General features: G+C 35.5%; 1 protein-coding gene across 1 annotated transcript; it reads right to left on the reverse strand.

The window, feature by feature from the left end:
• Nucleotides 1-7,257: 7,257 nt before the first annotated feature.
• Nucleotides 7,258-8,358, reverse strand: LOC107174976 (uncharacterized). The gene is made up of 2 exons (XM_015526251.1): nucleotides 7,908-8,358; nucleotides 7,258-7,820 (listed from the first exon to the last, which is right to left on the reverse strand). Exons 1-2 carry the CDS (start codon nucleotides 8,356-8,358, stop codon nucleotides 7,258-7,260), a joined length of 1,014 nt encoding a protein of 337 aa, XP_015381737.1.
• Between the last annotated feature and the right edge of the window lie 5,697 nt (nucleotides 8,359-14,055).

Consider the following 14,055-nt stretch of genomic DNA (forward strand, 5'->3'; position numbering starts at 1 on the left):
AGTTAGCTTTCCAATAAAATTTACAGAGCTTGATTTAGAGTTCTCTAGAAGAAGTTATGACCAATTCATTACAACATGTGCAGACTTGATTTGGAGTGCTTATAATCATTCAAAAATAAAATGCAGAAAGGTCAAATTCGGAATAAAAACTGTATTGATTGAGCCAGAAGTAATGTACAAGCTATATACCGTTGGAAAGATAATTAAGTTAGCTTTCCAATAAATTTTACAGAGCTGGATTTGGAGTTCTCTAGAAGGAGTTATGACCAATTTATTACAACTTGTGCAGACTAGAGATTTTCACAATAATTAAACATATAAACATTCAAAAGTGAATAAATTAAACACACCACTTAACTATCATGCTTAAACACTTCATAAACATTAACATCAAACAAATCCATCATGATAAATCACTCAATATTACACACAATGATAATTCCATCATGTAAACATACAAGCATACTTTCGCAATTTCATTTATCATGATTCATTCAACAAAATTAATATGGCAAGAATTGTTACCAAAACAATTAAATTATCTTGCCTCATCTTTTTCTCCTAGATCATGCTCAAATAATTATCCTCACAAACTTTCATCAAGGAACTTCTCCACCATTCCTTGATTGTGGTACCTACAAAACAAATTCAAGTTGTACCCTTTGGTACCCAAATACTCTTGGGTCCTTGAATGTTAGATTTAGTTCCTTTTGGAACCCAAATACATTTGACGCCATAATACACATTTCTTTTAATTGGACATCTATTCTTCATGTGACCGTCTTGATTACAATAATGACATACAATTTGATTGTTAATGGATGTATTCTTCACAAAATAACTCTTGTAAAATTTTTGTTTCAAATTTGGTTTGTAACCAATGCCACTTTTGTCAAATACGCATTTTTGTGAATTTAGCAAATTGTCCAACATCTTTTGCCCATTTGTAAATTTTAATACAATTTGATTTAACTCATCACTCTTCTTTCTAAGCACTTCATTTTCTTTTATTAATTCATCACCATATGATTTCTCATGCTCATATGAAGTACTTTGTTTACATGTGAATGATGCAATTCTATCATGTAACATTTCATTATCTAATTCCAATTTTTTGATCTTTTCATTTAATGAAACATTGGATTTTTGCAAGGCATCTTTTTCATATTTCAAGTCATTTACATGTGATTCTAGATGCTTGTATGAAGTGCTAGATTTCTCATTTGATAATGCAACTCTATCATGTAATGTTTTATTTTCTAATTCTAGGCATGTGATCTTTGCACTAAATGATTCATTTTCATTCTTAAGCTCCATCATCTTCTTTTTAAGACATATATTCTTTTTACCAATCTTCATTAACTCATCATGCAAATCCTTAAAAGCATCATGTAATTCATCATATGTAGGAAGATCATTTACCTCTTCAAATTCATCATCCGAGTCATCTCCAATTGCCATAAGTGCCAAATTCGACACTTCATGAAATTCCTCCTCGCTCGTAGTCTCCTCATACACAATTTCAAGTTTTCTCCAAATTTCATAAGCATTAGAACAATTTGAAACTCTATGAAATTCATTTTTATCTAAGGCACAAAATAAAGCATTCATAGCCTTGGAATTTAAAGACATATTTTTCTTATCCAATTCACTTAAAACATTCTTCCTAGGAATGAATGAACCATCACAAACTATTTCCCATAATTCATAATCTAAGGCTTGTAAAAACACTCTCATCCTAATTTTCCAATAAGGATAATCATTACCATCAAAGAATGGAGGTCTAGTGGTGGATTGGCCTTCCATGAAAGTTGAACTAATTTGGGTTGCTATTGATCTTTAACTCTAGACGGTTAAGTCTACACAAGAGCACCTTACTCTGATACCAAATGAAATACTAACTAGGCAACCCAAGAGGGGGGTGAATTGGGATTTTAAAAATTATCTTAGGCAAACCACACAACAATTTAATCTAATGCCTTAATAAATTCGAAAACAATAAATTCAATAAAAGCACAATAATAAATGAGTAGGGGAAGAGAAAGAAAACTCAAGGATTTTTACGTGGTTCGGCAATCCCCGCCTACGTCCACGCCTCCAAGCACACCGGGCTTGAGGATTCCACTAAGCAAGCCTCCAAGGCTTCAAACGCTTACAATTGACTTCCAAGGTGTCAATGGACCTTTACAACAAGAGATTATCCCCAATCTCTTAACCCAAGTGTATCCCAACACTTACAATCTTTTAACTTGATTTTACAAAAAAGATTACAAATGAATCTCTCTCACACAATGTGTTTGATCACAAGTGAAAGCTCAATGTGTGAATGAATAAGATGAATACAAAGATTTAAAGCTCAATGAAAGTTGTATTCTCAATATTTTGCTCAATGATGATCGTTGGAATTCTTCTTGTTTGAATTGGATTGAGCTTATTTATAGTTGGAGCTGAAAAACTAGCCGTTATAGACTGTCGGACAGAAAACGGTTCGCCGTTAACCCTAAACGGTTAACCGTTTCGGTCGGTCAAAGTTACCGTTGGGCCAGATTTCAAATAAACGGTTTGCCGTTTAGGATTGCCCTTTCGCCGTTAATTTCTAGAGACCTGCAAAACAAATTTGGTTTAACCGTTCTTACTAAACGGTTCAAGGTTAGCAAACTGGAAATAATCGGTTAACCGTTTTCAATAAACGGTTCACCGTTAGTTTCCAGAATCATCATATTGACAATACTTTAAAGAACATGCTTTTTGGAAATTATCGGTTAGCCTTTTTAAATAAACGGTTAGCCGTTTTTAAATAAACGGTTAGGCGTTTGCTACAGTGATTGCTACAGTAACCTGCACAGTGCACTATTTTCTAAAATTACAATTTGACCCCAAAACTTTACAAAACTGTACCATAACCCAACACGTCATGAAACTTTGCAAATAGGTCCAATTTCAGAATTTTTAAGTAATGCTTTGTTAATCCCAAAACTTTCTGAAATTATGTTATAGCCCAAAATGCTATGACACTTTTCAAATAAGTCCTTCACCAAAATTTCAAGCAATACTTGTTTATTTCAAAGTTTTCAAAATGCTTTCAATTAAACCATAAACTTTGAAAAACAACCAATTTCATAAAATCATTTTTCCATTAAGAATGAAACATTTATAATGTGAAACTAATGATTTATTTAAAAAGAATAAAAACAATCAATTTCATAAAATCATTTTTCCATTAAATACAAAACATTTTATAATGTGAAAATAATGATTTATTTAAAAGAATATTAAATAATTTGAGCTTAAAAGATTAATCATTCTTAACTTTGTTTGTTATCATCAAAATCAATATTATGGAAACATATATGTTAACATTGATGACACAGAATTATGGCATCAAAAGCTTTGTCATTTAAACTATAAGTCACTAACTAAATTATGAAAACAAGTGCTGCCAAAGGAGTTCCAATACTCAAGAAGAAACAACTAGGGATATGTTGTTCATGTCAATCTGGCAAACAACAAAGGACGTCACGTAAAGCTATTCAAGGTAGAACCACATGTAAGGTACTACAACTGCTTTACATGGACCTTATGGGAGCCAAATGGATTTTTTAGAACAAAATTAATGAATTTAGTAACATAGTGAAAAAAAAGCTAGGTTGATTGCACAAGGATACATGCAAATGGAAGTGTTGACTTTGATGAAACCTTTGTAGTTGTTGCTAGACTCGAATCTGTTCGTTTTCTTTCTGCAGTTGCTTGTTTAATAGCCATAGAAGGCGTAGTAAAACTTAAAACGTTATCTTTAAGGTCATATAACCCAAAACAAACTTTCCTTAGTCTTAAAACAGGGCACCAAACCATTTAAGAAATCATCCTAAGTTTTCTGATGCACAGGATCCTTACAGGAAGGCAAGTGCAGAGCATACTTCCTTAAGGTTTCAAAATGAACAAATAAAGGAGGCGGATTTTGCGCAATTTGCTTGAGGGTAGTGACAGCATTTGTGTGGTCGGCATTCTATTCGGGGGCTTCTTTTTCAATAAAGCTGAGAGGTGGTGAGTGTAGTGGTCCACATGTGGGATGAAATCACGGATGTAATTGATAATGCCAAGAAACTATTGAACTTGCTTTTTGGAAAGTTGCTGATCTGGAAAGTGAAGCAACTCTTGGGCAATATGCTTTCCTGGCTGGTAATGGCCATCTTTTATTATCATACCAAGGAATTCAATATTGTCTATAGCAATGGTGCTTTTCTTGGCCGATAACATGATTCCATGACTTTAGACAATATCATAGAATTGAGTTAACAGCTGGCGATGGTCATCATGTGATCCTGAAAAAAGTAAAATATCATCAATGTAAATTAATGCATGAGGCAGGATGGGCTGAAAGATTTAGACCATGGATGTTTTAAAAATGGATGGGGCAGTTTTGAGGCCGAAGGGTAGGACTGTCCATTGGAAATGGGCATTTGGGATGCAAAAGGCAGTTTTGTAACGTTCAGAGGGTTTAATGCCTAATTGCCAAAAACCTGATTTTAAATTAAATTTGGAAAAGATCTGGGCATTTTTTAGAAAAGTAAACATGCTTTGTCGGTGAGGCAAAGGAAACTTGTCATCTTGCAAAAACATGTTTAATGGCTGATAATCAATGACTAGGCGTTTCTTTCCTCGAACAATTTCAGAATGCTTTTCAACATAAAAGGCTTGGCAAGCCCATTGAGAACTTGTGGGCTCGATCAGACCTTAGGCTAACAGTTGTGAACATTCATTTTGGGCTAGGAGTAAGTCAGAAGGACTCATTCCTGGGTGAGTAGCTTTGGTTGGGTTATTGTCTTCATTGAGTTTGAAAGGTAACTTAATGAAGAAAGACGGGTTTTTCCATAATGGAGTTGGATGGGTGAACTCAGAATGGGACTCTGGACAGACACTCAAAAGTTTAGTTGAAATATCCTGATAGGACTGGGGGGTTTCAGACAGATGGTAGAGTTTCAGAATAGTTGTGAATGGTTTGAACATGGACTTGATTCGAATTCTAGTGGGAATGATTTGGAGGTGTTTGATCTGGTGAAGGATGTCAAAACCTAACAAAAAATCCTTATCAGGAAGGGTTGAACCGATAACCTTGGTCCAAATGACACAATTGGGGAAGATTTGAATACCAATAGGGTTTTTGGTAATCAAAGAGGTGGTGAACAGTTTGCCATTAACGGCTTTGAAATGTTCTTCAGACTCGGTCCAGTATTGTGATGGAAGAATGTGTGGGTTTAATATGCTTCATTGGGCGCCAGTGTCGATGAGACCAATTGCTGGAATCGGCTTTTGGAACTTGGAGGGCAAGATCTGGAGTTTGATGGATGGTATAGGGACAGTAGTGTCAAGGGACAGTAACTGTTGGTGGAAAATGACTTAGGACTGATCACTGTCTGAATCATTAGAGGAATTTTACAGTGCGAACACAGTTTCATCAGTGGGTTCATCTTGTTCAGAGAAATAGAATTCTAGTTCATCCTTCTCGGGAGAGTAGTTTGTAGTGGCTTGAAGATGCTCAATTAGCCGAATAGATTTTTCCCTTTTGTTGGGACAATCTTTGGCGTAATGGCCTTTTTTCTTGCAGATGAAACATCTGCTTGATTTTCTCCGTTTAAAGTCTCTGGAAGAAGATGACGATGACTTCTTTCTGAAGAATCTGTAAGCCTTTCGGGATCTGCGAGGTCTAGATGAAAATTCTGGATTTTTGAATTTCTCAAAATGCATTTTCTTCTTAGAACTGCAATCACAATCCCTTTTCTTCTGACATTTGATCTGCAAGTAAGGCTTTTTGCAACCACTCCGGAATGGTTCTTTATCTTTCAACAGTTCTTTGGAAAACTGTTTCTGTTCGCAAAGTTTGTCAAGACAAGTTTTGGCAAGCTAGAAGATTTTGCCAAGAGAGATGTGTCAAGGGCAAGATTGGAGGCGGTGAGTTGTCGCTGTATGTCTGGTTAGAGTTCGTTTGGAAGGGAAGCTAGAAAGACATGCTTTAATGTCAGCTCATTGAATCCATTAAGCTTATAGAACAGCAGAGACATTCGTTTATAATAGAAGTCAAGATCCTTGGCATTGAGAGAACAACATTTCATATTGAGATAGTCTCGTCGTGCAGCTTCAAAAACTGCAGAAGGGTCTCCAAGGAATTGATCATGGATAACCGCAAGGGCACTTGAGACCTCTGGTAATTGAACAAACTGTAACTGTCGGTAGTGGCCTAAAGAATCAAACCAATCTCTTAGAGCACCCGTAAAACGAGTAGCAAATTCTCTAAGAACGGATTCAGTTGTGGCTCCTGGCCTTAGCATTTGGAGGTCAATCCAGGCAGACATTTCATTAAGTTGGTCACGCCATTTATGAGATGGAAGATCATCAAATGTGAACCATGGACCATTTAACAATTTTTGGCTTGTGGAACCGGTCTGGGCTTGAACTGGAGGGGGTTGGTTTGTGGCCGAAGATTCAAGCATTTCTTCCTCAACTTCTGAGGGAATATCAACATAGGGTTCTGTATGAGAGGTTTGGCCTTGGGCAGGTTGATCAGGTTGAGCCATCAAGATTCTAGTGATATCAGCATAGGACTTTTCAGAGTCACTGGTGGATGCTGAAGATTATGTGTCAGGTTCGGTATGGCTATCAGAAACAGCTAGATTGGAATCAGAAGTTCTTTATCCTTGGATTGTGGAGGAGGTTAGGATAAAGGAGGCGGTGGAGGTGCTGGTGGTGATGCCGGTGTATAACTAGGGGATTGTTGGCCAGGGATGGAAATGGATGAATGATGAATTGTGATGGGTCGCGGTTGTGGTTTAGGCTTTGGTTTAGGTTTAGGTGGTGGTGGCAATGGATTGTCTCGGAAAAGAGTATGAGTCATGCCAAATAACTTGGAGGGATCATACTGCTTGATGGGGAAAGCATAGAGGCAAATGGATGATAAGTTGGGCCGATGGAAGGGATATGAGGTGATGCGGTAAAAAGGATAGGTCTTTATTTTTCAGATTCAATATGATCAAGTTCAGCTTTTAAGCGTCTGATTTCCCTTTCATTTTGGTCAAATTCTAGGCCATAATAACGTTGGGCAAGCAAAGTTCGTAACTCAGAGTCGAGTTGGGTAATTCTGGACTGGAGATTTTGGTGGATCTGCTGCATCTGTGCAGTGATGGAGTCAACTTTTGTTTCAAGTTGTTCAATTCGTAAACTGATTTTTTCAACTTTGGAATTGATATTTAACAAAGTATCATTCTATTCTCTGGCATTTCGGGTTTGCCAGTTGAGGACTGATTCAAAAGGTTTGGGTGGTTCAAGATGACCAGTGGAGGTTATAGCTGAAGGAATAAAAGGTTTGGACACAACATTTCGTTGGGGGTCGGTGTGAGTTTCTAATGGAGGAAAGGAAGAAGAGTACTCCGAAGTGGTGGAAGAAAGCATCATACAAGCCATTGGTTGTACGATAGGTGGTGAATTTGGGATAGGAGATGGAACCTCAGGTTTGCAATGCTTTGCAATCCATTGGAGTTCTGCTTTGTAGATGGGTAATAGGGCTAGTGGAGGTGGAGGATCTTTTGGTGATTTGGGTTCATAGGGTTGGCATGAGGTTGGAGGTTTTTTCTTTTTGGGTTTCTTTTTCCTTATGGTTGCATAATCATCGTCTTCGTCCCAATCATCCCAGTAAGGACAATTTGGGTCACACATGCCGGAGCCAGGGGCATCCCATAGGAAATGGCCATTTTGCTTGGCTGGATAAACAGGGTAGCTGTCAGAATTGAACCCTGTAATGGGCAGATCTTCCTGGGCTGTCTGAATAGCTGTAATCATTGAAGAATAGGTAAAGGAGAGCCGATGAGGCTCTTGTGGAGCACTTGGAGGTGGTTTAAAAGTCATTCTGACTGTGCCATCTTGTCGTCTTTCAAACATGCTTTCAGATGTTTGAATTGGAGCGGTATTGTTATGGAACTGTTCATAGTTGGAGATCCATTCAAGAGGCATAAGTTTGATGAGCTCATGACGGGGGATTTGTCGTGGGATCTGGATAATTGTGGGAATTTGGTCAGATTCTGCTAACACCATGAGGGTGTCAGAGTGGTGTTCTGGAGTGGGTAGATCTAAGGCATGATTTTGAAGCCTATAGACTAGGTGATGATGGAGAGTGGCAATTTTGGCGGAGGAAATTTGTTCTGCACCTTGAATTTGAACTTGAACTTTCAAGGTTGTGGGCAAGTTGGGATCTTGAAGAGAAAGGTTGAAGTTTGGATAGAAAGTGAGTAAAACACTTCCTACATGGAGGGTTGTAAGAACAGTGCTTATAACAGCATCTTGGTATCGTTTAAACTGGGTATCAATCATAGCAATGTGAGCCGTGACCGGTAACCCTTTTCTCCTATGAAGGGTAAGGATTAATAGGATGCCTCAAAGATGGAGATGGATATAACCTTCTCTTTTCCAATTAGAAAGCAATTCGAAGGGTATTTCCAAAGTGACATATTGCTCAGCAGAGGTTGCTTGGAGAGCACATTGGTCCAGGCGAGATGACTGGATATATTCTTTAGGGTGTGGCCGTCTGGTAGAGATCAGGGTACGAATACTACGGGTAAAGGAACTGGGGCGTTTATATAGCTGGTAAAGCTGATGAGAGGGTAGGAGGACTCACTGATTTGGGCTGATTCAGGGATGTAGGAATATTCTACAAGGTTTTCAATCTTATTGGTAGTATGAGAAGTGCAAGATTTGGGCAAAGAAAGGGTAGAAGAAAGAGTAACAGGATTGGAAGAAGTTGAAGATGAAGTGGAAGCTATGAATAAGAAAATCTCTCTCTGCTCCTGAAGCACTAGAAATCAAAGGAGAACAAAGAATTAAATCATACCATTTTGGTCATGAAAAACTGAGTTTTAGAAAACAAAAGTTCAGGGACAAGTATGGCGCTTATACCATAGAAGGCGCAGTAAAACTTAAAACGTTTTGAATGACATCTTAAATAAAGAAGCCTATGTTGAACAACCTAAAGGTTTTGAAGACCTCTATTTCCCAAACTTTGTTTTTAAATTGAAAAAGGCTTTGTATGGTTTAAACGAAGCTCCTCGAGCTTAGTATAAAAGGTTGACCAAATGTTTTACTTGAAAATGGCTATAAACAAGGGGGAGTAGATAGAACACTATTTATTAAGCAACTTAATCTAGGGATTTTAGTTGTTCAAATCTATGTTGATGATATAGCGTTTGGTTCTACTTCTTCTGATCATGTGTAAGAATTTTTGAGTTAAATGAAAAAAGAATTTGAGATGAGCATGGTGTGAGAATTGACTATCTTTTTGGGTTTGCAAGTAAAGCAAATGGAGAATGGAATTTTTGTTCATCAAAGTAAGTATGCCAAGAGTTTAGTTAAGAGGTTTGGCTTAGGTTCTACAAAACACATGAGAACTCCTATGGGTATTAACACCAAGTTGACTATTGATGATAGTGGTTCTAGTGTTAGTCTTTACAGAAGCATGATTTGAAGCTTACTTTATTTGACTGCAAGTAAACCTAACATATGTTTCGGTACTGGTGCATGTACTAGGTACCAAACAAATCCAAAGGAGTCACACTTAGCTATTGCTAAACGAATCACTTGTTTTGTTAGCGGAACAATTAATGATGATATTTGGTACACTAATGACACTAATTCAAGTCTTGTAGGATATAGTGATGCAGATTGGGTTGGCAATGTTGATAATAGAAAAAGCATCACTAGAGGATGTTTTTATCTTGGAAATAACTCAGTGTTGTGACATAGTAAGAAATAGAATTCAATCTCTTTCTCCATGGTTGAAGTTGAATATATTGCAACTGGAAGTTATTGTACCTAATTGCTCTAGATGAAACAAATGCTTGCAGATTATGGACTAAGCATATTGATATTCATCATCACTTCATTAGAGATTTAGTTCAGAGCAAGACCGTGTCCTTCGAATACATTGATACAGAAAACAACTTACAGATATCTTCACAAAAGCTTTAGACTGCAAATGATTTAATTCTTAAAGAAAGCTTTAGATATGTGTTATATATAAGTCAATATATATATATATATATATATATATATTGCATTTAGATTTAAATCATGCATTTGTACATTAGATATAAGACGTGTTTATGAGTTTTTATTTTTAAATCCATGTTTTTCTTGTCTCAATAAAAAAAATTAAGTCTTGATTAATAAATGACAAGCAGTTTTTCATGTTTTTAAAACTTGAAAGTCTTAAATAAGTTTTGATTAGAGTCATTTAACCTTTCTTCAAAAGTAAATGAATGGCAATTCAGTCTTTACTTTGACTCAAGGTTTTGATATTGACATGGTCTTTGTTGCGAATATTTAACTTGAGTTATTACTGTTTACCTTAATTCTTATCTTGTCATAAGACATCAAATATATATAGACACTATGGTTAGAAATAGCTACTTATAACTCTTAAGAGTTAAGCTATCCTTGAGTAATCTGAGTCTGCGTATCGCAAATATGACAGAGGACGAATTACCTGAAATACTAACTAGGGAACCAAGAGGGGGATGAATTGGCTTTTTAAAACTTAAGATAAACAAATTGCACAACAATTTAATCTATTGCCTTAATCAAATAAAAAACAATAAAGCTAAATAATAAAATAGTAAGGGAAGACAGAGCAAACCCAATAATTTTTACATGGTTCCGCAATTCCCGTCTACGTCCACGCCTCCAAGCCAACCAAGCTCGACGATTTCACTATCCAAACCTCCCAAGGCTTCAAATACTTACAATTGACTTCCAAGGTGTCAATGGACCTTTACAATAAGAGATTTTACCAATCTCTTTACCCGAGTGTATCTCAACACTTACAACCTCTCAATTTGATTTTACAAAAAGGATTACAAAAATTTCTCTCACACAATGTGTTTGAATATAAATGAAAGCCCAATATGTGTGAATGAATGAGATGAATACACAAAGTTTATGCTTTAGATTTGTAGAGAAATGCTCAATAATAACAATGGTTGCATAACTTGCATTTAATTTAATTTGAGCCAATTTATAGCTAAAGAAGAAAAATAGCCATTATTAACTTTCTGGTGATAACCGACTTGCCGCTTTGTGAATCCGATTAGCCGCTTTTATGTTACCGTAACAACAAATATTTGAATTTCAGAACATTCGGCATGTTGCTTTCGGAATCCGGTTAGCCACTTTCATTCCAGTTAGCTACTGCCCATAATCTGGCTTGCCACTTTGTAAAATCTAGTTAGCCGCTTTGCTACAGTGAAGGCTACAGTGAACTATTTTTTAAAATTATAGTTTTACCCCATAACTTTCTATAACTGTATTATGGCCCAAAATGTTATAAATAGTTTCAAATAGGTCCAATTTTAGAATTTCTAAATATTGCTTGTTATTCCCAAAACTTTTTAAAATTATGGTATGACCCAAAATATGTGAAATGATAGAATGACCCAAAATATTTAAATATTTGAAAGTAGGTCCAAATTCGAATTTCAAAATAATACTTATCAAAATTAAAGATGGCAAAACTCTTTCATTTTAGTCCACATCTTGAAAAACAATTAATTTCATAAAATCATTCTCTTGTTACAAAAATATAATGTGTAAATCTTTGTTTATCCAAAACATGTGATTTGTTATCATCAAATCAACATTTTACAACCATATAGGTTAACACTACCATGAGAAGAAGGCTATCTTAAGGGGCAAAGTGAAAGCTCCTGACCATAGATTTTTTTTAAAAAAAGAAGAGGCTATGCTATCTTTCACAATTGAAATGGTAAACAATTAGAGATCAAGATGATAAGGTTAATTTGATCAACTCTATGTTTTATATTTAAGAGTTTGACTATGAATATTGATGAATTTTTGAAAAAAAAGGTTTAAATTGAATTGTTTGCACACACACACACACACAAAAGCTTAAATTTCTTTAATCTTTACTTATTTAAGGAAATTAGAGTCTTGATTTCATGTATTAATGCTTGTGAAAAATTCCCAGACATTTTTTTGTTTGTTCAATTTCGTTATTAATGCATTTTTTTAATAAAATAAAAAAACTGACATGATGAATGTGCATTCTCATGTTCTTACATGATAATATGTTTTTAGATTTTAAGAGTTACATATTTTTAAGCAAAACTCAAATTTTTATTTTCTAAGTACATTGACAAGCTTTTGCCCGTCACAACTGAGCTTGTTGCGTTCTTTTGGTCATAACTTTGTCCACAAAAATCTAAATACAATTATGTAAAATCCTATGAAAATCTAATTCAATAAGCTTTCCAACGACATGTTGATTGAATTATGTGTCTGTTTCATAAAATATCATGCATAGCATTTTGTTTTTGTATTTTCCTTTATGTTTCTGACTTGTTCGCATTGGTTTATGTTTATTTATTGATCCTGAACAAAATTTATGCTGGTTACGGCATTAAATTGGAATAAATATTTTTTGTTAATTCTTTCCTTATGCGAGTTGGATTTCCAAACCCTTCTTGAACAAGGCAAGTTCTTCTATATAAGAAAGTCCTTGTATTATTGTTTCTCACTAAAGTTTATGGCTTCCTTCTTCTTTCTTTTGGCTGGTCCAGAATTTTTCCTTCTTCTTGCTCAATTTTATTCTTGTTTTTATTATTCCTCTTCCATGCCTCCAACTCTCTCTAAGCTTAAGGTAGGTGAGAGCTCTTATGCTCAACCTAATTCCAAACATCATCGCACTCTTCCACCCTACCTTTGTTCTGGTTGTGGACGACCTCATGAGATTCATATGCTTGATGATAATGAGGATTTTGGTCCCAAATTTGGACAAGTACCTCCTGAAGAATCCATGCATTCAAGTGAAATGACTCCGTATAAAGTGATCCCAGTGAAAACAGTTTTCACTCTAGACCTTCCACCTTTGACCCTAGGATCACCACCATTGTCGTAACCATTCTGCTGCCGTCGCCGACCACCAGTCGCTGCCACACGCGCCCTCCAACGCCGTCACTAGTGGAGCTCTTCCAAGTACTCCTTGTGATCTTCCTACCTTTGTTGTAGCCTCTGCTCGCTCTTCTCCTCCATCTAATTATTTTGCTCCTGATCTTGCCCATTTTGAGGCTACAATTTTGAAACAAGGGCGTCATATTGCTGACCTTTCTACTCTTTTCGCCAAATTGAATGCCAAACTTCTTTCCTTTTGCAATCTTTTGGCAAAAAGCGGGGAGTAATTTATTTCAAGTCTTCAATTGCTCAATGCAATGAGTTAGGGGATATAATATTTTCAATTCTATAGGGAGTTTTTATTTTTATTCAAGAATTTTTAGATTTTTGGATTTCTAGTTCTTAGGGGGAGTTTATCTTTTTTTGGCTCTTGATTTTCTGCTTTGTGTTGCCTTTCTATTTATTGATTAATACAATTAGCATTTTGTTTTAATTCTTGTCTTGGTTTATTTACATGAACTAACATGCTAATTGCCAATTATTTTGGTTAGTTCCTTGTTGTTGTTTATGCTTGTTTCATATTCATATTTTAATGCCAAGTTTCATGGAAGACTTGTGTTGGATTGCTTTTGCCACAAGAATACCAAAGGGTGAGATTGTTAAGTCCAATATTTATAGAGTTGGCATCTTATGGCAAGTCTAGTTAAATTGAAATTTTATTTATTGCATATCTTGTAAAAGGGATTAATTTATTAATCCCTAATTTAGTGAGATTTCAATTTATTAGGAATATTTATTTCTTAATTTAATTACATGTCTAATTAAGCAAGCCAATTAATGATGGGATTCTATAATTGGCACATGAGATCTATTTAGAGCAAGAAGTTATTTCAAACAGGAAGTTTATTAAATGCTTTAGATATTTCTTGGGAGACAAGTAAGGCAAGAAGATCAAATTTATTAGTATTCTAATTCGTAGGAATTATAAGAGGAAAGAAACTCTTATTTCAAAAGAATCTAAGTTTTTTAAGACTTGTTATTTTTGTGAAACCCTAGTGCCTGTATAAAGAGAGGTATTTCACAATTAAAGGTACGCAACATATAGCATAA

Source organism: Citrus sinensis, chromosome 6, assembly GCF_022201045.2.
Source record: "Citrus sinensis cultivar Valencia sweet orange chromosome 6, DVS_A1.0, whole genome shotgun sequence".
Lineage (NCBI taxonomy): Eukaryota > Viridiplantae > Streptophyta > Magnoliopsida > Sapindales > Rutaceae > Citrus > Citrus sinensis.

Bases quoted from the DNA above. Each gene is read 5' to 3' on its own strand.
- LOC107174976 (XM_015526251.1), bottom strand. From the start codon at position 8,358: ATGATTGATACCCAGTTTAAACGATACCAAGATGCTGTTATAAGCACT. The intron at 7,821-7,907 runs GCACAGTCAGAA...CAATGATTACAG, and splicing joins GTTTGAAAGACGACAAGATG to CTATTCAGACAGCCCAGGAA.